Below are 24,969 nucleotides of genomic sequence, written 5' to 3'. Positions count from 1 at the left end.
CATGAAATGGCTGCAGCATCAGGAGGCAGCGGGACGTGTAACTCCGCCTCTGAGAAGTGCAGCACCAGCGCGCCGAGAGCTGTGCCTTTTTACGCACCGCCTTCGCTGTGTTTACATTCATCAGAACAGCTTAAGAGTGACTGCAGGCTGCTACGTGTTAACCACACACACCTCTATACACACCTCTACACACACCTCTACACACATCGAACTGCCCGATTACTCCCCCTTTTATTAGTTTTAAGAAGGAGATGTCCAGTCACCAAGGCGCAGTGTGTGTGTGTGTGTGTGTGTGTGTGTGTGTGTGTGTGTGTGTGTGTGTGTGTGTGTGTGTGTGTGTGTGTGTGTGTGTGTGTGTGTGTGTGTGTGTGTGTGTGTGTGTGTGTGTGGTGTGTGTGTGGTGTGTGTGTGTGTGTGTGTGTGTGTGTGTGTGTGTGTGTGTGTGTGTGTGTGTGTGTGTGTGTGTGTGTGTGTGTGTGTGTGTGTGTGTGTGTGTGTGTGTGTGTGTGTGTGTGTGTGTCTATCTATATATATCTCTATAGCTCTGCTCTGCTCAGCTCAGCTCTGTGTGTTCGGTGTGTTTGTGTCTGTCCGACACCGGCATTTGTTTTCAAATGACCATGAACAGTAATTTACACACATCTGGCTAATCTTAATCTCGATGTAGTGCTAAATGCTGTCGAACGTGCACCGGAACGAACGTCACTATCATAATATCTTCTGAAAACAAATGCCAGTGTCACACACACACACACACACACACACACACACACACACACACACACACACACACACACACACACACACACCCTGGCGACCAGACATCTCCTTCATAATGCGCCTTCTCCTCGTTTTCCCAGCATTCACTGGATTATCCGTAAATCATACAAACAAAACCAAAACGTTGATTTCTCTGTTTTCCCGTTTTGGTTTTAAAAACCGAATAACGTCGGTTTTCCGTTTTTCCGAAAAACCAAAAAACGACACTGGTTCTTTTTTAAACGTTGTTAATATGTTTTGGATGCATATTGTTCTAGTATTTGTTCAGGCTGTTACATACAATTAGCCTCTGTTGAGTAAATATTAAAATCAGTTAAAATTGACAACCGGTCCGCGATTTTTTTTTTATGTATCTGCCGGTCCTTGGCACAATAAAGGTTGGGAATCCCTGTTTTAGGGGATCTGTTAGCAAAGAAATACACTGGCAACATTTTTGATTTAAATGATACACATAAAGGAGGTTTATTATGCTTATTTTCAGGTATGATGTGCCTCACCTAGGACATGTTTACATATTAGACACAGGCTTTTGCGTTATGTTAGTGAGTAAATGTACTTCCCACCAAACAATTTAACTTCGAGTCAGTCTTGGGAAAGGAAGAAAGCTTCTGAATTTTACTCTGTTATTTTGGGAATTTATAAAAAAAGGGGACATTGCAGAAGCTATGGAAGGTTCAAGTGAAAAGACTAAACTACTGTGAGGAAATGTTGAATATGGTTCATCTATTTGGAGAATTGTAAGCTGTACTCTGCTCTGTTTGTGGATGTGCTTTTATTGTATTTTTGTTGAATTTACTAATGTAATTATATTCTTGGTCTGTACTTTAAAGGTCCCGTGTCATGGCCATTTCTACTGATCATGTTTCCATTGTTGAGGTCGACTAGAATAGATTTACATTGTTCAATGTTCCAAACTCACATTGGATTCTCACAGCATCTCTGTATAGTCTGTGTATTCACTCTCTGTCCTAAACGGCTTGTTGGAGCTCCTGCCCCCCCTCCCTGTGAGCCCAGTGTGCTCTGATTGGTCGGGACGTTGCGAGGCTCGTTGCTGCGAGGAGCGGACAGGTTTCCGGGTCGGCGATACAGCGAGAACAAGCAAAACTCATCCTGAGCACAAACACTCACAGCCGAAGTAAAAACAATAAGTGTGGCTTGATATTGAGTAAGAAAAAGGTTTATAGCGCTGTGAGAACGGGTCTGCGGAGAGCATTCCTCCGCCATCCCAACTCGTCTATTACCAGCGTTCAGGGAGCTCTATGCAAGTCAATGGGACTCCCTGTTAGTTAGCCAAGGGATCCTGGTGTGTGAGGTGCTCCGCGGATTGGTCCATTTGGGCCAATCTGGTCATTTGTTGTTGATCTGGGTGTTCACACGTCACAGAACCCAGGAAGCAAACAATGGAAATGAGAAATGTCCAACGAGGCGTTCTGGGGCAGCATAGACAGGTAGAAAACCCTTCATATCACACAAGGGGACGGGTAATAACCGGAAAAGCATGACATGGGCCCTTTACACTGATTTCTGTTAACTGTATCGTGGACTTTTTAGCATTATTTTGTAATCTGCCATATGTCTAATGTTGGGGAATGTTCAATTGTGTTTGTGTAATGTGATAAATAAAAAAATCAATAAATACATACAAAAAAAATGTACTTCCCACCTCTGGACCTATCTTTTTCACAGCCTCCTCTCTTCCTCCACAGATGTAAGTTCTTCAGCCTGACGGAGACCCCGGAGGACTACACCATTATCGTGGACGAGGAGGGCTTCAAAGGTGGGGTTTCTCTCCAGTATCTCTGCAGTTTCTCTCCAGAGTCTCCGTGGTAACCACAGGTCGGAGCGGCAGGAAAATATCTCGTTGTGTAATGTGTGATTGTGTTTGAACACACTCGGTCATTACGGCCGCCAAGGGCTGTTTGAGTGAATTCATGTCATTACACACACACACACGCACACGCGTGCACACACGCACCTTTTCCTGAGTGACCCTGCTCTGTTACCCTGGAGACTTCAGGCTATTTGTTGCGTAACAGCCGCAGGTATTTTCTACAGAGTTTAGAGCGGCCTCTTTTCTGTTCAACTAGACCAGGAGGGTATAGAGAGTCATATCAAATATACATTTAAAACCTCCTGAAGACATGGAAAATGTATTATCATACATGTTGTTACAGTCTTTTGTCAGTGGTGGAAGAAGTACTCAGATGAAGTAAAACTATGGTCTTAAAATACTCCATTACAAGTAAGAGAACTGAACTTAAAATGTTGTTTAGTTATATGAACAGAATAACAAAAAAGACTTCAAGTATTAAAAGTAAAACCTTTTTTTAAATGTGTAGAACAGATGAAAAATAGGAAGTAGAAAACGTCTCATAATAAAGTAAGGAAGAACCATTACTCATGCTCATTGCTCACAATAACTTCCCAGTTTATTTTCTATTTGTTACAAACTGGTGTTTTGAAAATGTATTAATGCTCGTGCTCAGGCATCAGTAATAAGGCTATAAGAAGTATGAGCTGTTTAAATGACCATCGTTAACTGGCCATTACACAGAATGAGTACTTTTACTTTTGATGCCAAATTCTGTACTTCTCCTTAAAGGTAGGGTAGGTAAGAATGGAGAAACCAGCTTGAGTGCGCTAGAATTTGAAAATACGCAGCCGAAAAAAATCTGCCTCTTCCTTCAGACTTCCTCACAGAGCCCCTCCTCCAACACACACGAACGCGCACATGACCAATGAGGGCACGAGATGAGTTAGTGCACAGATGGAAGGCTGACAGGCAGGTAGGCCATCCAGTTACTTTAGCCGGGCCGGCTCAAATGATTGGTCGTGCTTTTTACAGCGCCACGGCTTCCACTGATGATATTTTTTTATGGATTTATTGTCAAAGCATTTAATATATTCATTGCTATCGGGATGTTAAGAGCATTCCATGGAATATAACAAAAAGCGTTTCTGAAGTGAATTACCTACCCCACCTTTAAGCGACTTTCTGAATGAAGTTTTCTGAGTATTTTCCCAATGAATATTACCAATACAACTTTAGTAATGGATTGGATTGAACTTCTTCCACCACTGTGCGTAAATTACCACCTCTTCTCAGGTTGTGTTGTGTAGTTGTACTGCAGTCGTGTGTGTACTTTACCTGACTGTTAAACACCTGAACTTTTGAAAGAACATCCATAACATCTGTTTGCAACTTATATATATATATATCAATATTCCAATTACTTGTATTTAGACTATTCTGCACTATTTCTTTTATATTTTATTTTATTTACTTGCACTATTTTATCAGTTTTATTGTGTTGCACTGTTGGAGGAGCCCGTGACCTAAGAATGTCATGTGTGCATAACTACACTGTAGCTATGCACACATGACAATAAAAGCCTTGAATTTTGAATCCGTACCTCTTGTTTTTCTGACCCTCGTGTCTCTGTTTCCTCAGAGTTGCCTCAGTCGGAGCACATCAGTGTTGCGGATGCTACGTGGTTAGCTCTTAACGTAGTGCCGGGGGGGGGGAACGCCTCCAACTCGCAGCCCATCGGAGTCACAAAGATCGCCAAATCAGTCATCGCTCCGCTGGCCGACCACAACATCTCCGTCTTCATGCTGTCCACCTACCAGACCGACTTCATCCTGGTGAGTGAGGACGATGTCACTCTGACCTGTACAATTAAAGAGGCCCTATTAGGCTTTTGGGGGATTTCCCCTTTTCCTGTAGTGTGTTACGATACGATTCGATAATACTTTATTGGTCAGATCAAGTCTGAAATGTGACTTGCATCACAGCAGCTCCATGTGTAACATCAACAGACAAATATCAAGACACGATACATGAAAAACAAACATTCAACATAACAGCACAATCACTGAGAGAAAACCTGCTCAAAGAGCCTTCAGCATGCATACAAAAACATTCATCCCAGCAAAGAGAAGAGATGCAATATGCCAGATTATAGCTAATAGCTCATTTCCATCTGTGGTCCTCAAGCGTGGATTTGATCTGGATTCAGCTCTGTGTTTACTGAGAGGATTGACTGGAGCACAGTCTGACTTGTTATATATGTTTTAGTGCATGTAAACGGTCTGCAAAGGCTAAAATCCAGTTTCTCTCCCACACACTTACTGTAACATAACGCTCTATTTTATTTACATTTGTCCTGGCTTTTAGCTTACTCGCCTATTAATGTAAATAACAATGCCCCTACAGCCCCCCCATAAAAGGTATTATAACAAATATATATTGCTTTAATGTACCAAAGTATTCAACAAAAATGGCGTGAAGAAAACCTTTAAAAAATAAATCTAACTTTGATGTTAAAAGATGTTAAATTAAGAGAATGTATTTTGAAAAATGTGTTACGGGTCCCAAAAGCTTGGGTACCACAGCAACAATAAATGATTTCTGTAGAAAACAGAAAAGTGCAGCAGCAATAATTATACACAGGATCCGGTTGATCGTCTGGATTGCTTCTTATTCAAGTACACAGTTACATTCAAATAGCTGTACTTTACAAACATCACATTTCTCCATTTAAGTTATCCGTCTGTCACAGTCAATTACTGTATCTCAAGGAGACATTCAACATAGTCAATATAAACACATAACGCTATCAAATAATACTTTCTATCAATATATCTATCTTTACCAAATATAACATATTATGGAGATCACAAAAATACATTCATAAAGAATGTCTACGTGCACGGTGACATGAGAAAGCAATAACGTTTGGATATACTGTTCCTCTTCTAGCTCCACTTCCTTCTGACTTAGGGAGAAGTCCTGTCTCTCATAGCGAGGCTGTCTGGCCACAGGGAGTGTTTTTTTATTGCCTTGCTTTGGTGGAAAGACAAGGTCTGCTGAACAGCTCCGGCATGTTTATGAAAATGAAAAAAGATACCCTGTGTGGATGTTATAATCTGTTACGTAAAGAGGATCAGCGGCTCAGCCTCGGAGCTGGAATTCCAGGTATCATAACCCGGCTCTGTTTCCTGTCTCCTGTCTACACACAATCCTAATTGCTATATCAGATCAAAAGAGGCCTTTAAAAAAACACAAACCCACCTCCCTTCTTCTCGCTGTCCTCGTCTCACGCTGCGTCGGGTTGCATTTCCAATTCTCTGCGCTGACCCAAACACAGCAGCTTAAGATCTGGGCTTCTCACTGTTAGCGTTACACGATTGTATAAATCTATAAATGAGCCTACCATAAGAATATGAACATTGTCCCTAACCCTCACCATGTCCTAAACAGAGAATATGAATAATTTCCATCAATAAAAACCCATAATTTAATACAATTATGATTTAAAATAGTAAGACTGAAGCCCTCTTTTGTGCACACGTCAATCCTCATTTTTTTCCTTCAGATTCTTTAAAGAGTCCTCTCCTGCTGATGTTCAGGTGTATATCAGTATTTAGTGTCTCTACTTTAAAGAGTCCTCTCCTGCTGATGTTCAGGTGTATATCAGTATGTAGTGTCTCTACTTTAAAGAGTCCTCTCCAGCTGATGTTCAGGTGTATATCAGTATGTAGTTTCTCTACTTTAAAGAGTCCTCTCCAGCTGATGTTCAGGTGTATATCAGTATGTAGTGTTTCTACTTTAAAGAGTCCTCTCCTGCTGATGTTCAGGTGTATATCATTATGTAGTGTCTCTACTTTAAAGAGTCCTCTCCTGCTGATGTTCAGGTGTATATCAGTATGTAGTGTCTCTACTTTAAAGAGTCCTCTCCTGCTGATGTTCAGGTGTATATCAGTATGTAGTGTCTCTACTTTAAAGAGTCCTCTCCTGCTGATGTTCAGGTGTATATCAGTATGTAGTGTCTCTACTTTAAAGAGTCCTCTCCTGCTGATGTTCAGGTGTATATCAGTATGTAGTGTCTCTACTTTAAAGAGTCCTCTCCAGCTGATGTTCAGGTGTATATCAGTATGTAGTGTCTCTACTTTAAAGAGTCCTCTCCTGCTGATGTTCAGGTGTATATCAGTATGTAGTGTCTCTACTTTAAAGAGTCCTCTCCAGCTGATGTTCAGGTGTATATCAGTATGTAGCGTCTCTACTTTAAAGAGTCCTCTCCTGCTGATGTTCAGGTGTATATCAGTATGTAGTGTCTCTACTTTAAAGAGTCCTCTCCTGCTGATGTTCAGGTGTATATCAGTATGTAGTGTCTCTACTTTAAGAGTCCTCTCCTGCTAATGTTCAGGTGTATATCAGTATGTAGTGTCTCTACTTTAAAGAGTCCTCTCCTGCTAATGTTCAGGTGTATATCAGTATGTAGTGTCTCTACTTTAAAGAGTCCTCTCCTGCTGATGTTTCAGGTGTATATCAGTATGTAGTGTCTCTACTTTAAAGAGTCCTCTCCTGCTGATGTTCAGGTGTATATCAGTATGTAGTGTCTCTACTTTAAAGAGTCCTCTCCTGCTGATGTTCAGGTGTATATCAGTATGTAGTGTCTCTATTTTAAAGAGTCCTCTCCTGCTGATGCTCAGGTGTATATCAGTATGTAGTGTCTCTACTTTAAAGAGTCCTCTCCTGCTGATGTTCAGGTGTATATCAGTATGTAGTGTCTCTACTTTAAAGAGTCCTCTCCTGCTGATGTTCAGGTGTATATCAGTATATAGTGTCTCTACTTTAAAGAGTCCTCTCCTGCTGATGTTCAGGTGTATATCAGTATGTAGTGTCTCTACTTTAAAGAGTCCTCTCCTGCTGATGTTTAGGTGTATATCAGCATGTAGTGTCTCTACTTTAAAGAGCCCTCTCCTGCTGATGTTCAGGTGTATATCAGTATGTAGTGTCTCTACTTTAAAGAGTCCTCTCCTGCTGATGGTCAGGTGTATATCAGTATGTAGTGTATCTACTTTAAATAGTCCTCTCCTGCTGATGTTCAGGTGTATATCAGTATGTAGTGGCTCTACTTTAAAGAGTCCTCTCCTGCTGATGTTCAGGTGTATATCAGTATGTAGTGGCTCTACTTTAAAGAGTCCTCTCCTGCTGATGTTCAGGTGTATATCAGTATGTAGTGTCTCTACTTTAAAGAGTCCTCTCCTGCTGATGTTCAGGTGTATATCAGTATGTAGTGTCTCTACTTTAAAGAGTCCTCTCCTGCTGATGTTCAGGTGTATATCAGTATGTAGTGTCTCTACTTTAAAGAGTCCTCTCCTGCTGATGGTCAGGTGTATATCAGTATGTAGTGTCTCTACTTTAAAGAGTCCTCTCCTGCTGATGTTCAGGTTCATATCAGTATGTAGTGTCTCTACTTTAAATAGTCCTCTCCTGCTGATGTTCAGGTGTATATCAGTATGTAGTGGCTCTACTTTAAAGAGTCCTCTCCTGCTGATGTTCAGGTGTATATCAGTATGTAGTGGCTCTACTTTAAAGAGTCCTCTCCTGCTGATGTTCAGGTGTATATCAGTATGTAGTGTCTCTACTTTAAAGAGTCCTCTCCTGCTGATGTTCAGGTGTATATCAGTATGTAGTGTCTTTCCTTTAAAGAGTCCTCTCCTGCTGATGTTCAGGTGTATATCAGTATGTAGTGTCTTCTACTTTAAAGAGTCCTCTCCTGCTGATGTTCAGGTGTATATCAGTATGTAGTGTCTCTACTTTAAAGAGTCCTCTCCTGCTGAGTTCAGGTGTATATCAGTATGTAGGTATAAGGTCAGCTGATGTTAGGTGTATCAGCATGTAGTGTCTCTACTTTAAAGAGTCCTCTCCTGCTGATGTTCAGGTGTATATCAGTATGTAGTGTCTCTACTTTAAAGAGTCCTCTCCTGCTGATGGTCAGGTGTATATCAGTATGTAGTGTATCTACTTTAAATAGTCCTCTCCTGCTGATGTTCAGGTGTATATCAGTATGTAGTGGCTCTACTTTAAAGAGTCCTCTCCTGCTGATGTTCAGGTGTATATCAGTATGTAGTGGCTCTACTTTAAAGAGTCCTCTCCTGCTGATGTTCAGGTGTATATCAGTATGTAGTGTCTCTACTTTAAAGAGTCCTCTCCTGCTGATGTTCAGGTGTATATCAGTATGTAGTGTCTCTACTTTAAAGAGTCCTCTCCTGCTGATGTTCAGGTGTATATCAGTGTGTAGTGTCTCTACTTTAAAGAGTCCTCTCCTGCTGATGTTCAGGTGTATATCAGTATGTAGTGTCTCTACTTTAAAGAGTCCTCTCCTGCTCATGTTCAGGTGTATATCAGTATGTAGTGTCTCTACTTTAAAGAGTCCTCTCCTGCTGATGTTCAGGTGTATATCAGTATCTAGTGTCTCTTCTTTAAAGAGTCCTCTCCTGCTGATGTTCAGGTGTATATCAGTATGTAGTGTCTCTACTTTAAAGAGTCCTCTCCTGCTCATGTTCAGGTGTATATCAGTATGTAGTGTCTCTACTTTAAAGAGTCCTCTCCTGCTGATGTTCAGGTGTATATCAGTATGTAGTGTCTCTACATGTCTCCATTCTTTAATGTTCAAAAAGCTCTTTATTTTTCTCGTACTGCCTGTGCTGCAGCACCTCTTTTCACCCTCTGTCTGAAACCAGAGCCCAGTCTGCTCTGATTGGTTAGCTGGCCGGCTCTGTTGTGATTGGTCAACCACTTAGAGATGTCCCGCCTCTTAGCTTATCACGTACAATGTGTTGGAGCGCTAGCCAATAGAAGCGTGAGTGTTAAATAGTTTGTTCCGGAAGTAAACAAAGGAGTCCAAAAAACCCAAAAAGCATTATAGGTCGTAGGAAAATGAAACCTGATCTAAATGTTGGATAAACTCATTTTGACAGAGTCAGAGTATCCTCTCTCACACACACACTTACACACAAACACCAATCCAATTGACCCAATAGCTGTTTCCCTCCGTAAGGAAACACTGTGTGACTCTTTCCGCAGCTCTGGAGTTCACCTTTGTCTCAGAGACACCAATAAACTCTACATCATATTTCATATATAAATCTTTGTAGGTTTGTGTTATGCTGAGGCATTTACTGTAACTCTAGAAATGATTAAACTTATGGTGGCAGTGGAATGTTTATATGATGGCAAGTCATTTAAGCGCAATTTTGTTATTACCTTTAAGGAAATAAATCACAGTTATATCTTTAAATAAGAAACGTTATTTAACCCGGAATCTAAACAGTTTTTAAGGGAGACCTTGCCGAGATAGCTCAGCATTACAAGGTTACACAAATTACAAAATAAAACATGTTTAAAACTAGAGGCAGACCGATTAATTTAATTTTTTTAATATGTATCTCTTTAGTATTTCACTGAGCCAAAACCAGGGAAGGCTATTCAAATTTATATTTCTTTTTTACTGTAAGTTAACACGCTCTCAAAATACAAGTTGTTGTTGATTATCCTTCAGGCTATATGCAGGAATCCTGAAGTCAAATGTAATTCCTTTTAAGACCTTTTTTAAGACCCTTTCCATATATTTTAAGACCTCATCGCCACTTGGAGTTTTAACCGGTTACCTTGGCGACACACTTTACCTCACATTGACTATACACAGTATTGATTGTCCTTCCTCCTTATCTTCCAACCAATTGCGGTATTTTTGGAACTTTAAGTATTTGTTTGAATTTACGGTATTTTTGGAACTTTAAGTATTTTTGGAATTTAAGGTATTTTTGGAACTTTAAGTATTTTTGGAATTTAAGAATTTTTAGAACTTTAAGTATATTTGGAATTTACGGTATTTTTGGAACTTTAAGCATTTTTGGAACTTTAAGACCCTTTCCATACATTTTAAGACCTCATCGCCACTTTGAGTTGTAACCGGTTACCTTGGCGACACACTTGACTTGACTCACATTGACTATATACAGTATTGATTGTCCTTCCTCCTTATCTTCCAACCGTTTGGACGCAGACTTGCATTTCCCCATAACGATGTTGCTTAGCAACCGGCGTAAACGGACCTTCGCGCTATCAAGCAGTGAGCGTGCGATGTCCTGTTCAGATGACGTCAAACCCAACGGGATGCCATCAATAAACGACACAGAATCACACGACACACCTACGCCATGATTACATTCAGGCACACTGTAGAACACAACCTCTTTGGACCATTTATAGACTTATTGAAAACAAGCTACAAAATGTAACACCTTGGAAAATGCCCTTTAATACTTTTTAATAGCCTTCATTTGCGCTAAATTGATTTATTAACTTTTAATACTTTTTAAGACCCCGCGGACACCCTGTCCTTAGACATTTATTTAGTTGGAACCATTTTAAAATGGTCACTGCAGACAAGTGCAGAAAATCAGAGACAATATTAATATATAAGCAGTCAATTCCCATTTTCTGGAGATGTCAAAAAGCTCGATTTCTATTGAAATGTAGGTCATTAACGATGACGCAGGGAGAAAGATCAGGAACACTAAGAAGTTCATATCATCACAAAATAACTCTGTTTATTTATCTGTTTATTTATTTGTTGTGTTATGTTTTGTTTTTTTGTTTTTTCAATAACAAATATATTTCTTTAAGAAAAAACATATATATGTTAATCATTTAGTTTTTGGGAGATGTAATTAAGTATATCATTCGCTTATATATCATTTAGAATCAGTAATAGTTTTGTTCATCAATTTGACACTGCTTAAGTTTGTACACTATCATAATTCTCATGTTTCATTATTATTCAAAACATTTTGTATTATTGTTTTACACATTCAAAATAAATCTAATCAAATCAAAGTGGGATTCCCTTTTGTAAGTTTCCTCAAACAAATAAGCAACTTTTCCCGATGTTAGTTTTGAACGTACTCACTTCTCCCTGTGTTTGTGTCCAGGTGCGGGAGCGGGACCTTCCTCTGGTGATGCACACGCTGTCTTCAGAGTTCACTCTGCTGCGGGTTGTCAACGGAGAGACGGTGGCGGTCCACGACCTGGGGGTCACCAACGGATTCGTTAAACCCAAACTCGGTAAGCTGTGGAAAAAAAAAGATGTATACATTTATATTATTGTTTTGTATAGAAGCAAGCTTTTAAAGTATAGTGAAAATTAACATGGAACAATGTTTGGTAAATCACAATAAAAACCTTTTGGGAACTTTTGTTGGATTTATTTTACTTACATTTTTCAACTTTGGTGCACATCATCATCGGCACCATCATGCTTTCTGACAGATTTTACTGAACATCATTTTCTAATATTTTAACACTCCGTGACCTAGAAGAGAATGATATTTTCTGAGATATTTAGAATAGAATTGGGAGGGATGAAACCCTCGTTAATGGTCACACATGCAGAGCACACACAGTGACATGTGTTCTCTGCATTTAACCCATCCTAGCACCAGGAGTCTAGAACTAGGAGCAGTGGGCAGCTATTGCACAGCGCCCGGGGAGCAATGGGAGTGGGGGGGAAGGGGGATGTCCGGTGCCTTGCTCAAGGGCACCACGGCAGGGCAGGAGGTGAACTGGGACCTCTCCAAGCAGCAGTCCACACTCCATATTTTCGGTCTGTTCGGGGACTTGAACCCTTCAGCTCACAGTCCAAGCCCTACTGACTGAGCCAAGTCCATACATGGAAATCAAGAGGAAAAGCATTCATCTTGCAAAACACAAAACAACATTAGGCTCAACCTCACTATTTTGTATTATAATAATACATGTATACCATTTTTTTTAATGAATATTGAAATGTAACACTTTTAGGAGTTTAGTTTGATTAAGTTAATGCTTGTCCTAAGCACTTGAACAATGAAACACTGATTATTGCCGTATATACATTTTTATGAATGAGATGCTTCTTGGTTAAATTGCTGCCTGATTTGTGTTTATTTGATGTGTATTTTTCTCAGTGCCCCGCCCCATCATCCACCCGCTCTCCAGCCCCAGCAACATGTTCTGTGTGACGAGTCTGGACCCCGACACGCTGCCCTCTGTGGCCACGCTGCTCATGGACGTCATGTTCTACTCCTCAGGGTAAGAGACTGAAAGAAGACTTAGTGTGTGAAAATATAGATTTATGGACATTTTATGGTTAGTTCATAGATGCATTAGTGTCAGGAAGTCGTCAAATGAAAGTTGTGACGAAAAAGACAGTATAAGATTAACATTATTTAACATATTCTCTTATAAAGTGCCGCAGTGACGCGTCCTAAAACCTGGAAGTAAACTCCTTCCGGTTCCTTCGATAAAACGCAATGCAGTTTCTCCATAGGGTTTAGGAGAATAGCTGGAAATCAGGTCTGTGGTTGAGACACATTGAAGAGACGGATCACGTTTTGTTCAGCCGGATAATCTCCACATGTCTACTTTTATCATTTTATAATAATAAATCTAGTCGCCAGAAGCAAAATGCTAACGTTATGCTATAAAGGAACTACAGCAGGGTCGCTGCTTCACGCCAACTTCAGATCCATATTCAAACATACAGATTCTACATGGAACGAGTTGAAGCGTTTGTTTGAACAGTCTGCAGGAGGCAGGAACTTGCTTTCAAGCAGAACAGAAACTAACTTAGAGGAGTGTTCACGTGTTCGGCGTAATGACGTACAACGGCCTCCACAGCTTCTGTAGTCCTATTCAGCCACTTGGTAACAACCATCGTTTCTCAGACACGTCAACTCTTCAGAAATCACTGATGGATTTAATGTCGTAGAACAAAACGTGATCCATCTCTTCAATGTGTCTCAACCACAGACCTTAGTTCAGATATTCTCCTAAACCCTTTGGAGAGATTGCTTTGCTTTTTTGTCGAAGGAACCGGAAGTGGTGACATGCTAACTTACTTCCGGGTTTTAGGACGCGTCACTGTGGCACTCTATTGCAGCAGGTCCAATATGAGAGATTTCTGCTTTTCTTTGTCAATAACATTGTAAAGCTAGTTTGGAGTTTTGGGACATTTTCTGTTGAATGAAACAAAACATTTGGCAATTTTCTGTTTCATAAACTAAACAACAAATAATCATTTGAAATAATAATCTAGATTAGATTTAGAGTTATTGTCCCCAGGGGGAAATACATTTTCGCAACACTGTACACAGTCTACATACAATATATAAACAACAAACAATAACACAGACAACAACAGATAGCGAGCGACACACATGGCAGTTACACTTAGCGAGGCCTGTTATTTGAGGCAGATTTGGCTGCAGGAACCAAGCCTTTTCCAAAGCGAGCCCTTTCATGTCTCAGTGTTCTGTACCTGTGATGTCCAGTTCTATTAAAGATGCGATGTGTGAGATGGCCCTGTTGCTATTGTGAGGTTGGAAGTAGGGAGTCCAATTATCCTGGCAGCAGTGTTGGTGATGCGTGTGAGTTTTGTCCTGTTGGTGACAGTGAGCATATTGAAAAAGCAGGGAGAGCAGTACATGAGGAGGGGTTGGATTCAATAATAGTTACTTCTCAATATTTTCTGAGAACAGCCTCTTACAGTAAATGAGTGAATTTAAGAAGAGAAGATGGACCTTTATTAATCCCCGAGGGGGAAATTCAGTTTCCACTCTGTCGTACATACATATACAAATACACACACAGTTATATGCACACATGCAGAGGTCAGAGCGGAGGCAGCCAGTCTAGCAGGCGCCAGTGAGCAGTTGGGGGTTAGGTGCCTTGCTCAAGGGCACTTCGGCAGTGGCCCAGGAGGTGAACTGGCCCCTTTCCAGTACCAGTCCACACTATTTTTTGGTCCGATCGGGGACGTGAACCGGCAACCCTTCAGTCCAAAGTCCAATCAGTCCCTACAGACTGAACCACTCCCCCTACTTCCCTTAGTCACAAGTAAATCCCTTTTGGTCAAACAAAAACAAAATTTGAAGAGTTCACGTTTGGCTCGGTTAAAGGTAGGGTAGGTAAGTCCTTCAGACTTCCTTACAGAGCCCCTCCTCCAACACACACGAACGCGCACATGACCAATGAGGGCACGAGATAAGTTTGTGCCCAGATGGAAGGCTGACAGGCAGGTAGGCCATCCAGTTACTTTAGCCGGGCCGATGATTGGTCGTGCTTTTTACAGCGCTACGGCTTCCACATATTTGATGTATTTATTGTCAAAGCATTTAATATATTCATTGCTATCGGGATGTTAAGAGCATTCCATGGAATATAACAACAAGTGTTTCTGAAGTGATACCTACCCCACCTTTAAGTTTCATAGACTTACATTACATGTCACTTGTTAGACGCTTTTATCCAAAGCGACTCACATACTCAATACTGTGGACAATCCCCACAGGGGTAATTTGGGGAGAAGAGTCTCAGGGACACAACGACATGCTGACTGCAGTGGGGTTTGAACCTGTGACCCCCTGATCCAAATAACAACGCACAACCCACTGCACCACACGCTTCCCGCCTAACTTACATATGTTAATTGAATTAAATGTACTAATAAATACATGTAGTGGGAAAAATAAGTTTCTACATTTCCTTTAAAAAGTGTACATGTAGGAGAGTATTAGCATAAAGTTGCATAAAATTATTATTTTTTAACAGGACATACTTTATTTAAAAAAACATTGATACTGAATAAGACAAGAAGAGGGTTTATGTGATGCACTCAATTATAACATTTCACTTAAAAACAGTTGTTTGAGTAATGTTTTTCTTGACTTTTTGACAAACTTCCCGACCAAAAGGCACCTTAGAGACACTCTGGACAACTTTGATTTTTAAAATAATAGTTATGTTAATTGTACTTAGGTGAAGCGTGTGTGTAAGAGTCATTATGCAATGAGAGTGTTCAGTCTGTGGCTTTAAGTATGGTTTTATTGTCCTGTGTTTTACATTTGTTTTATGTGCTATAGAAATAAAGTTGGATTATGTGTGAGATAACTAGTGAACTCTTTTCTTTGTGTGCCTATCTGAAGGCCAAAGGAGCCCGAAGACTCGAACCACATCCGCTTCTTCTCCTTCTCCCTGATCGAGGGCTACATCTCTCTGGTCATGGACGAGCAGACCACTCAAAGGTTTGAAAGCAGAACACATTATTAGCTTCAAACTTTCACCATGTTTTTCTTAAGTTTATATTTGTTTTTTGCAGCATGTAGGTCAGCCTTGTCCCCATGTTTATGAAAGACTTAGTGTGCTGCCTTACAGAAATAGCTCACCCATTTTACTCCACTTTACAATGGCTCTCTTATTCCCTTAAACTCAATCCACCTGCTGATTTTCATCTGCTCGTTAATAGTTAGCCCCACGCTTATTAACTGTGTCATTTGTTAACCAGAGCAAAACAAAGAAGGGCTTTAAAGTAGAGACAGACAAAACAAGATTCCCCAAAATCGATGTTATATATTATATATTTTCTGTTTAATGAATGAAATACATGTTTTTTTTCTCCTCTGATTTTTCCTCCACGTTCTTATGAAAAGAAAATATAAAGAAAATATGGAATTCAATATTTTTTGATAAAAAAAGGCACAACCAGTTCCAGCAATTTAGTATTAAATAAAATGTAAAGAAAAATATAAACACATTTAGAGGTTTAAGTAAAACATGTGGATATTGTACAATAAATTGATGTTTTTATTTTAATATTTATAAGGTAGTGTCATAATTATAATAAAAGGTCCCATGACATGGCCATTTCCACTGATCATAATTCCATTGTTGAAGTCTACTAGAATAGATTTACATTGTTCAATTCAGATCAGAGGCTGTGTGCCAATTACAGAGGCATCACACTACTCAGCCTCCCCGGGAAAGTTTACTCTAAGGTACTCGAAAGGAGGGTCAGGCCGATTGTCGAATCTCAGATTGAGGAGGAACAATGCGGATTCCGTCCTGGTCGTGGAACGATGGATGAGCTTTTTACTCTCGCAAGGATCCTGGAGGGGGCCTGGGAGTACGCTTATCCGGTCTACATGTGTTTTGTAGACTTGGAGAAGGCGTATGACCGAGTTCCCAGGGAGTTACTGTGGGAGGTGCTGCAGGAGTATGGGGTGAGGGGGTCTCTACTCAGGGCCATCCAATCTCTGTACTCCCAAAGCGAGAGCTGTGTCCGGGTCCTCGGCAGTAAGTCGGACCCATTTCCGGTGAGGGTTGGCCTCCGCCAGGGCTGCACTTTGTCACCAATCCTGTTTGTAATATACATGGATCGGATTTCGAGGCGTAGTCATGGGGGAGGGGGTCTGCAGTTCAGTGGACTAAGGATTGCACCACTGCTTTTTGCAGATGATGTGGTTCTAATGGCTTCATCGGTCTGCGACCTTCAGCACTCACTGGATCGATTCGCAACCGAGTGTGAATCGGCTGGGATGAGGATCAGCACCTCCAAATCTGAGGCCATGGTTCTCAGCAGGAAACCGATGGACTGTCCACTCCAAGTAGGGAATGAGTCCTTACCCCAAGTGAAGGAGTTCAAGTATCTCGGGGTCTTGTTCTCGAGTGAGGGAACAATGGAGCGTGAGATGGGCCGGAGAATCGGAGCAGCGGGAGCGGTACTGCAGTCGCTTTACCGCACCGTTGTGACGAAAAGGGAGCTGAGCCAGAAGGCAAAGCTCTCTGTCTACCAGGCCATTTTCCTTCCTACCCTCACCTATGGTCATGAAGGATGGGTCATGACCGAAAGAACGAGATCGCGGATACAAGCGGCCGAGATGGGTTTTCTCTGCAGGGTGGCTGGCGTCTCCCTTAGGGATAAGGTGAGAAGTTCAGTCATCCGGGAGGGACTCGGAGTTGAACCGCTCCTCCTTCGCGTCGAAAGGAGCCAGTTGAGGTGGTTCGGGCACCTAGTTAGGATGCCACCTGGAACACCTCCCTAGGGAGGTGTTCCAGGTGGCACGTCCAGCCGGGAAGAGACCAAGGGGTAGACCTAGGACCAGGTGGAGGGATTTGTTTGTTAGCAACCAGGAAATGACACCAGTAATGACAAACAGATGAGAATGCTGCGTGGGGTCTGGGTGCCGTGTTGGCGGGACGTTGCGGGGCTCGCTGCTCCGCCCTTTGAGACTCGAGGAGCGGACAGTGTGAGCTGGATTACTGGTGTCGTTTCCTGGTTGCTGCGTGGGGTCTGCGAGACACAGAGGAACTCAGCCTGAGCACACACATACAGTACACACACAGCCAGGCTGATCACCACACACTCACAGCCTGAGAAAAGAGGCAATGAAAATCTTAAGTCACAGGCTCCTCCAACAGTGCAACATGAATATATATACAACATAAAACAGATACAACAAAGTACTGAGGTTGTATAAACAGCACTGGTTATTAAACACTGTGTGTGTGTGTGTGTGTGTGTGTGTGTGTGTGTGTGTGTGTGTGGTGTGTGTGTGTGTGTGTGTGTATGTGTGTGTGTGTGTGTGTTGTGTGTGTGTGTGTGTGTGTGTGTGTGTGTGTGATGTGTGTGTGTGTGTGTGTGGTGTGTGTGTGTGTGTGTGTGTGTGTGTGTGTGTGTGTGTGTGGTGTGTGTGGTGTGTGTGTGTGTGTGTGTGTGTGGTGTGTTGTGTGTGTGTGTGTGTGTGTGTGTGTGTGTGTGTGTGTGTGTGTGTGGTGTGTGTGTGTGTGTTGTGTGTGTGTGTGTGTGTGTGATGTGTGTGGTGTGTGTGTGTGTGTGTGTGTGTGTGTGTGTGTGTGTGTGTGTGTGTGTGTGTGTGTGTGTGTGGTGTGTGTGTGTGTGTGAGCTCCACTGATTGGTCCATTTGGTCGTCGTTACGTCACTTAGACCAGGGGGTAAAAAAATGGAAAAAGAGAAATCACCAACGAGGCGTTCTGGGGCAGCATAGACAGGTATTTCCTGTGTTAGAGTTTTACTCGCTACAGGGTGCACTTTGAGGGTTTGTGACTCTGCAGACCGTTTACATGCACAAACCTGCTGCACCACCACGCCCCTGCCCCCTGCCTCCGCTCATCAGAAGCCAACCTCCTATCCATCCCCACCCGCACCAATCACCGGACCTGGGGGGACAGAGCCTTCTCCGTCGCTGCCCCCTCCCTCTGGAACTCACTCCCACAACCCATCAGAGACTGCACTGACCTCACCACCTTCAACACACTCACACAAACTCACCTCTTCCATCTGGCTTTTAATGTGTGATTGTTTTTGTATTATTTGACTTTAACTTTAACTATATATTTATTTGTTGTTCCTTCCTTTTCTTTTCTTTTCTCTTCACTATATCTGTAAAGCGTCTTTGAGCACCTGTAAAAGCGCTAACAAATTAAATCTCTTATTATTATTATTATTATAAAAAGCTACATAACACACAAGGGGACGGGTAATAACCAGAAAAGCATGACATGGGCTCTTTACATCTAATTTAATAATTGTTTTTCCCTTTGTTCTCTTCAAGGTTTCCAAACAATGTCCTCTTCACCAGTGCTTCTGGGGAGCTCTGGAAAATGGTGCGCATCGGGGGGCAACCTTTAGGATTCGGTGAGTTTTATTTGTGGAAAGAATATATTTTTATTTTCTATCCAATGTTTTTCACCTCCAAAAAAATACTGAGGTAAAAAAAACACTGATTTAAGTAACAAGCTAAAATATTGGAAAGGTGAGGTTGTTGATTTTAACTTTTAATAATCAGAAATATGGAAAATGATTGTTTTCCTACAGATGAGTGCGGCATCGTGGCTCAAATATCTGAACCTCTGGCAACGGCTGACATTCCTGCTTACTACATAAGTACCTTCAAGTTCGACCACGCCCTGGTAAGAGATTCACTCTCAATGCAGTGAATGTAATCAATACTCTGTATCTCCTGTGGAGCTTTATCAAGTACATTAACCTATAAGTAGAGAGAGAGACAATAACTATTTGACAACTACTTAATTGTTTTTTAAGCAATATGTCAACATTTGGATGGTTTGAGGTTCTGAAATGTTAGGATTTGGTGTTTTTTGTTGTCTTACACTATAAGAAATATAATATTTTAGGATTGTGGCATTGATTTTTAGAAAGGTTTAGATATTCACTTAGTACAAGTAATACTGACTTTTAAAAACAACTTGAATTGCTCAGGGTTAAACACTTTTGCAAAATCTGAGTGACATTACCATTAGAGGAACTAGGTCAATTAAAAAAAAAAAGTATCTTAATTAATAAAATGTCAACGTCAGAAAACATTTATTCATAAAATCATACTTCCAATTTTCTAGCGATTCTTTTGTATTACTTAAAAGATTTTAATACCAATATAACTTTAAATTAAATGTATTAATTAAATGAATTTAAGACTCCTGGGACCTCTGGATTATCATTAGTTGTAGACCTGAAGTTAAAGGGGACCTATCATGCGAAATGCACTTTTGTATGTCTTTTCTACATAAACATGTGTCCCCGGTGTGTCAGGGAACTCACGCAGCGTCAGAAAATAAAACCCTCTCTTTTCCTCCGTACCCAAATCTCTAAAAACGGGGGAACAACGGAGCTGATCCAGATTTGCGTCCGATATGACGTAATATCTCAAATGTGGACCCACGGCCCAATCAGAAACGTTGCTATCAGAAACATTGCTATCAGAAACAATGCCCGACTGTTTTGGACGTAATATGGTCGGTGTTTACATTAGCATCGCTAACACTCAGAGCTAACCTGTACTGGAGAGCATGTGTGTGAAGAAGCAGGAAGTAAAAAGGAACTCACCTTGTGGTATAACCGGAAAGAGAGAAAGCCTTTGAGCTCCAAACTGTTTCAGAGAGAATCCTTGATAATCCATGATATGGCGTTTCATCACGGCAGCATTTAGTTTAGACAGTAGCTGCCGGGTCCCGCATGAGCTCAGACCCCTCCTTTTTTTTAATCATTTTTTAAAGCTTTATCCCCAAATCAGCACTTTTGAAACAGGAAGTGAAATAGAGGGATATGAGGCGTGGCTAGAATGGGTGATCTGTTTGGTATTTTAAGCAAAACACTTCATAGACATGTGTTTTATATATTTTTATATATCTGAGACCTATGCTAGTGCCTACAAATAGCATGATAGGTGACCTGTATGATTGCTATTTGGATAAATAATTCATTAATCTTTCATGCAGAAATAGTGAAACTTTTTCAAAAGTTCTCTGATTTCATGCTTTTTTGCTTTAAAATATCATATGAACTGCATAATTTTGGCTATTTGTTCGACACAAAACCATAACAATAAACATGGTGTGTGTGTTCCAGGTTCCTGAAGAGAACATCCAGAGTGTGATTGGAGCTCTGCGGACCAAGAGCACGGCACAGTGAAGGAAACCAGTGGAAGTTTAAAAAAAAAAAAAAAAAAAAAAATGATTTCAAGTCATTTCGTTCAAACGTTTATCCATAAAGTGCCCGGAGCTGATCTGCTGTGGATCGGCTCCGAAAAGGAAGGAACCGGAAGCACGGGACGGTGTTAGAGATGACTTTTGGTACTCGGCCATTTTCTTTAAACCCCCTCCTCCTGGCACAGGAAACACTCCCTTTAGTTTACCAGACTGAACATTTCTCTCTCTCTGAAGCTGCTTCTTCATGAGCGCCATACTGTATTAGTTACTCTCGTGGAAACATGACGAATAATGTACTCTCAAAAAAAGCAAAAGGAATATTTGATATTTTATCAAAGCTCTCAATATTTCTAAGGTCATTTCTCAGTGCCATGATGTTTGAATGCCTAAACAGATGCCTTTGTCAGAATATTTTACATGTGTGCAATTGTAGGAGACATTTTTCTGACCGATGACACAGCGCCTGGTTTAGAAATACGGTGTGTTTTGTTGCTTTTAGTAGCTCTTAATTACAACGAAGATCTTACTGATGGAGTCCCTTGTTTAAATTTAAATTCTGGGTTTGCCGGAGCATGAAGTGAGTCCAAGGCCTTGATGAGGAAATTATAATTTAAGCATTTTTAATGTGCAGTCACACTGTTAGCAACCTGGTTGATGTGTCACTCAAAATTAGCAGATGTATCCCCATATTTAAATAAAAAACACAACTTTTTAGATATTATTTGGCTTGAAAGTACAATGTATGAGGCATTAATCAATGACTTCAGAGTCGGTTGTGTTTATTACATTTTATTTAAAAAGGTGAACATTTAATTAATAGTGAAATCAAACAGCTTTTGGGCATTGAAAGTCTACAGAAAAGGAACCTTACTGATGTTTACCTGACTTTTCTGGTTTAATTTGCAGTATTTAATTAAATGTTTTCAAATATATAGGCCCAATTCCCTCAAATTCAAGGACCCAACACTTTATGTTGACACGGATTACTTAATTAATAATACATTTTATAATGTGAAGGAAGGAGATGGCTTTCCAGAAGTTCACTGATAACAGTTCAAAAGAGACCCTTGAATGTTTGATCCCTTCTCTATAGGGCTGGAAAAACCACCAATTTCTATTATTGCATAAAATATATACATTCAAGCACTTTCAATAACCTAAATCTATTTATATCTCAAATTCTTTCATAGATTTCAAGACGATTTAATGATTTCAAGATACTATTCCTGGTATAGACACCTCTCGTATTATTCGTACTAGAATAACGACATAAGCTATTGAAGGAGCCCTGGTTTCCATGTTGGCGTCTTATCGTTTTTCCAACCCACTTTATACTCAACTACGCCCACTTCTGCAAGACGAAAGCATCGACGTGGCGTCAGCGCGGCATTTTCATCCAACGAAATATGAACATGACCGCTACCTTAGTATCTTTTTCAAAGTAGATTGATGGAAATAGCGATTATTTAATATGAAAGAAGAGTAAATGTTAATTAATCCTTAAATACTAATTGACAATGGATACTTCAGTCATGTTAAAATGCCATCTTTTCCTTTCTTTTATTGTTATTTTATGTTTTAATTACTTCTTTATTTTTCTTTTATTTCATTCATTCATTTTTTTTATTACATTACATTACATGTCACTTGTTAGACGCTTTTATCCAAAGCGACTTACATACTCAATACTGTGGAGTGTGGACAATCCCCACAGGAGCAATTTGGGGTGAAGTGTCTTGCCCAGGGACACAACGACATGCTGACTGCAGTGGGGTTTGAACCTGATCCGAACACCAACGCACTACCCACTGCGCCACAGCCTCCCTATTTTATTTTTTACATTTTTCTTACGTTCTCTTCATACATCCATTGCTCAGTCGTGCAGAAGTGGGCGTAGTTCAATCTACACTGGTTGGGAAAATGATGGATGTGTCCAATATTGGCGATGAAGCTGCCCCCCCCCCCTGCCCCCAGTCTGCACTTTAATGCAGGCCGATGAACACAGGCCTGCTGTACTGATGTGAAAAAACAGGGGAGGGCTATTTACTGTAAGGAAAGACCCTGTTCTGATTGCTGTTGGTCTTAAGCATTTGGTGGTAATGTTTTTATTTCCTTTTATTTCACACAACCTTGCACCTAACAACAAACCTTTCTTCTGCTCATATTCGATTAGCAGAACCTCTGTATTTATCAGTGTTAAAAACAGGAGGAAGGGGACATTTCTTCTGATAACATTTGAAAGTTTAAAAGCGTTTCATTTTGGAGCTTCTTGTGTGAAAAACGTAAAAATAAACAAGCTTTTTTTTTCTTTTTGGAGATCTGGTTTCACCATTGTGTCGTTTTTTATTTTGCTGTCTTTACTTAACAACGGGGGATTGTACTCTCACTGTTATTTGCTCTCAGTGTGTGTTTTAAATCAATAAACCGGGGACATCTCTGCACAATGTGGTCCTCAGAGCATAGCAATTAACTGTAAATCTGATTTCTTTGTCCAATTGCGTAGTATGTTGACTTAAAAGTTGTAAAAATAATACTTTACAGATTGACTTAATGTCATTTAATGCAACAAAAAGACAACTATCAGTAAGATACAAGTATTTGTAGTTAAAATATCATCATCGGGTATATTGAACCTAGCAAAGAAGTGTTTTTTGGTTGTATTGCTTTCATTAGTAAATCATATTTGACATGTATTCTTTAAAACCCTTTATATTGTCACTAAATTACCCATTGGGCTTTTTCTGGAAATTCACACGAGGTGTACACCCATAGCTAAGTAATTATTATTTGTCATCCAAATTGTAACTTTGACATATACATTTGAAAAATAAGACACTACAGATTGATGAGGATCGTGGGGATACAAATAATTACTAGTCGAAATATCATTGAGTGTATTGAACTGTATTGAGAGTATTGAACTGAGTGAGGAAGTGTTTTTGGTTTAATTGCTTTCATTAGTAAATCATATTTGACATTTATTTCTTTAAGTCTCACTTAAATGACCATTTGCCTCTTTCTGGATATTCACAATAGATATACACCTGTAGTTATGTAATTGTAATCATTCTTCTACGTAAAAAAACACACTTTTTCTGCACACACCTGACCTTCTGTTGCCGTCCCCCCCACTGAACTGCAGTGATTCACTTCCTCCACTCCAGCCTGCAGCACATGGACAACAGCAGGAGAGACTGCAGGTGTATCAGCTGTCTGTTTTATTTGACCTAAGTAAACAAAGCAGAGAACAGCCAGCTCCTTGTAGCCTCCACACGCCATCTTTTTCTCTGCTTCAGCTCACCTAAGCACACATAGGAGCAGGAGGAGGAGGTGGTGGAGAGTTCAGCTGCAGAAACACTATGCAAAGCCGGGATAAAGGAGATGGATGTTAGTGTTCTCCTTTATCTTGATTATCTTCCTTCTTACATAATCTACAGCTTAACGGCTCACTGACTAGCAAGTTAATGGTTTTGCTGTATGTAAGCAAATACATGTATATATCGGGTGGGAATCGGCAGAGGACCCAAAATACAATATGTTCATGATAAATATACAATATGCTGCCTATTTTAGAATATGCTGCTGCTTTAAAATAGTTAGCTTTATTTTCAACTGCCAAATTAACCAGTTTATCAACATTTGTTTTATATAATAGGACACAATTATGATTTATTTCTTCATTCTGAACTAGATTACTGAAAAAGCAACTGTTAACGTAATCTATATGTGAAAAAAAAATGACTTGGCATAAGGAATAATTAGTTTAAATAATAAAAAACGTTAGCTGAATAATAAATAAACAATTCAAGGAGTTAGCTACAGTATAGGTCACTTGAGGTAATAAATACACAATTCAAATAGTTAGCTAAAACAGATGGAATTGATCTCCAATGTAGGGAAGAAAGTTTAATTAATTAGCTTTTTAAAAATTAAGGTAATGGAAAAACAAAGCTGAGAAACGTAGCTTAAAGGAAGCTATTACAATAATAACCTAAAAGTACTGGATTGACTTTTGGAAAAGTTAGCTAAAAGCAAGGGATAAACAATTGAA

General features: G+C 40.2%; 1 protein-coding gene across 1 annotated transcript in view; it reads left to right on the top strand.

Moving 5' to 3' along the window:
* The window catches only part of castor2 (cytosolic arginine sensor for mTORC1 subunit 2), a 32,834-nt gene extending 9,600 nt beyond the window's left edge, over positions 1-23,234 (top strand). The window contains exons 2-9 of the mRNA XM_034223960.1: positions 2,487-2,557; positions 4,233-4,426; positions 11,567-11,699; positions 12,581-12,704; positions 15,599-15,697; positions 19,025-19,107; positions 19,288-19,382; positions 20,839-23,234. Coding sequence (XP_034079851.1) covers positions 2,487-2,557; positions 4,233-4,426; positions 11,567-11,699; positions 12,581-12,704; positions 15,599-15,697; positions 19,025-19,107; positions 19,288-19,382; positions 20,839-20,901 — 862 coding nt within the window. The 3' untranslated portion in view covers positions 20,902-23,234. The remainder of the gene's footprint in view (positions 1-2,486; positions 2,558-4,232; positions 4,427-11,566; positions 11,700-12,580; positions 12,705-15,598; positions 15,698-19,024; positions 19,108-19,287; positions 19,383-20,838) is intronic.
* The last annotated feature ends 1,735 nt before the right edge of the window (positions 23,235-24,969 follow it).

Source organism: Gymnodraco acuticeps, unplaced genomic scaffold (assembly GCF_902827175.1).
Source record: "Gymnodraco acuticeps unplaced genomic scaffold, fGymAcu1.1, whole genome shotgun sequence".
NCBI classification, from domain to species: domain Eukaryota; kingdom Metazoa; phylum Chordata; class Actinopteri; order Perciformes; family Bathydraconidae; genus Gymnodraco; species Gymnodraco acuticeps.
This window is presented reverse-complemented; position numbering and strand designations above follow the sequence as displayed.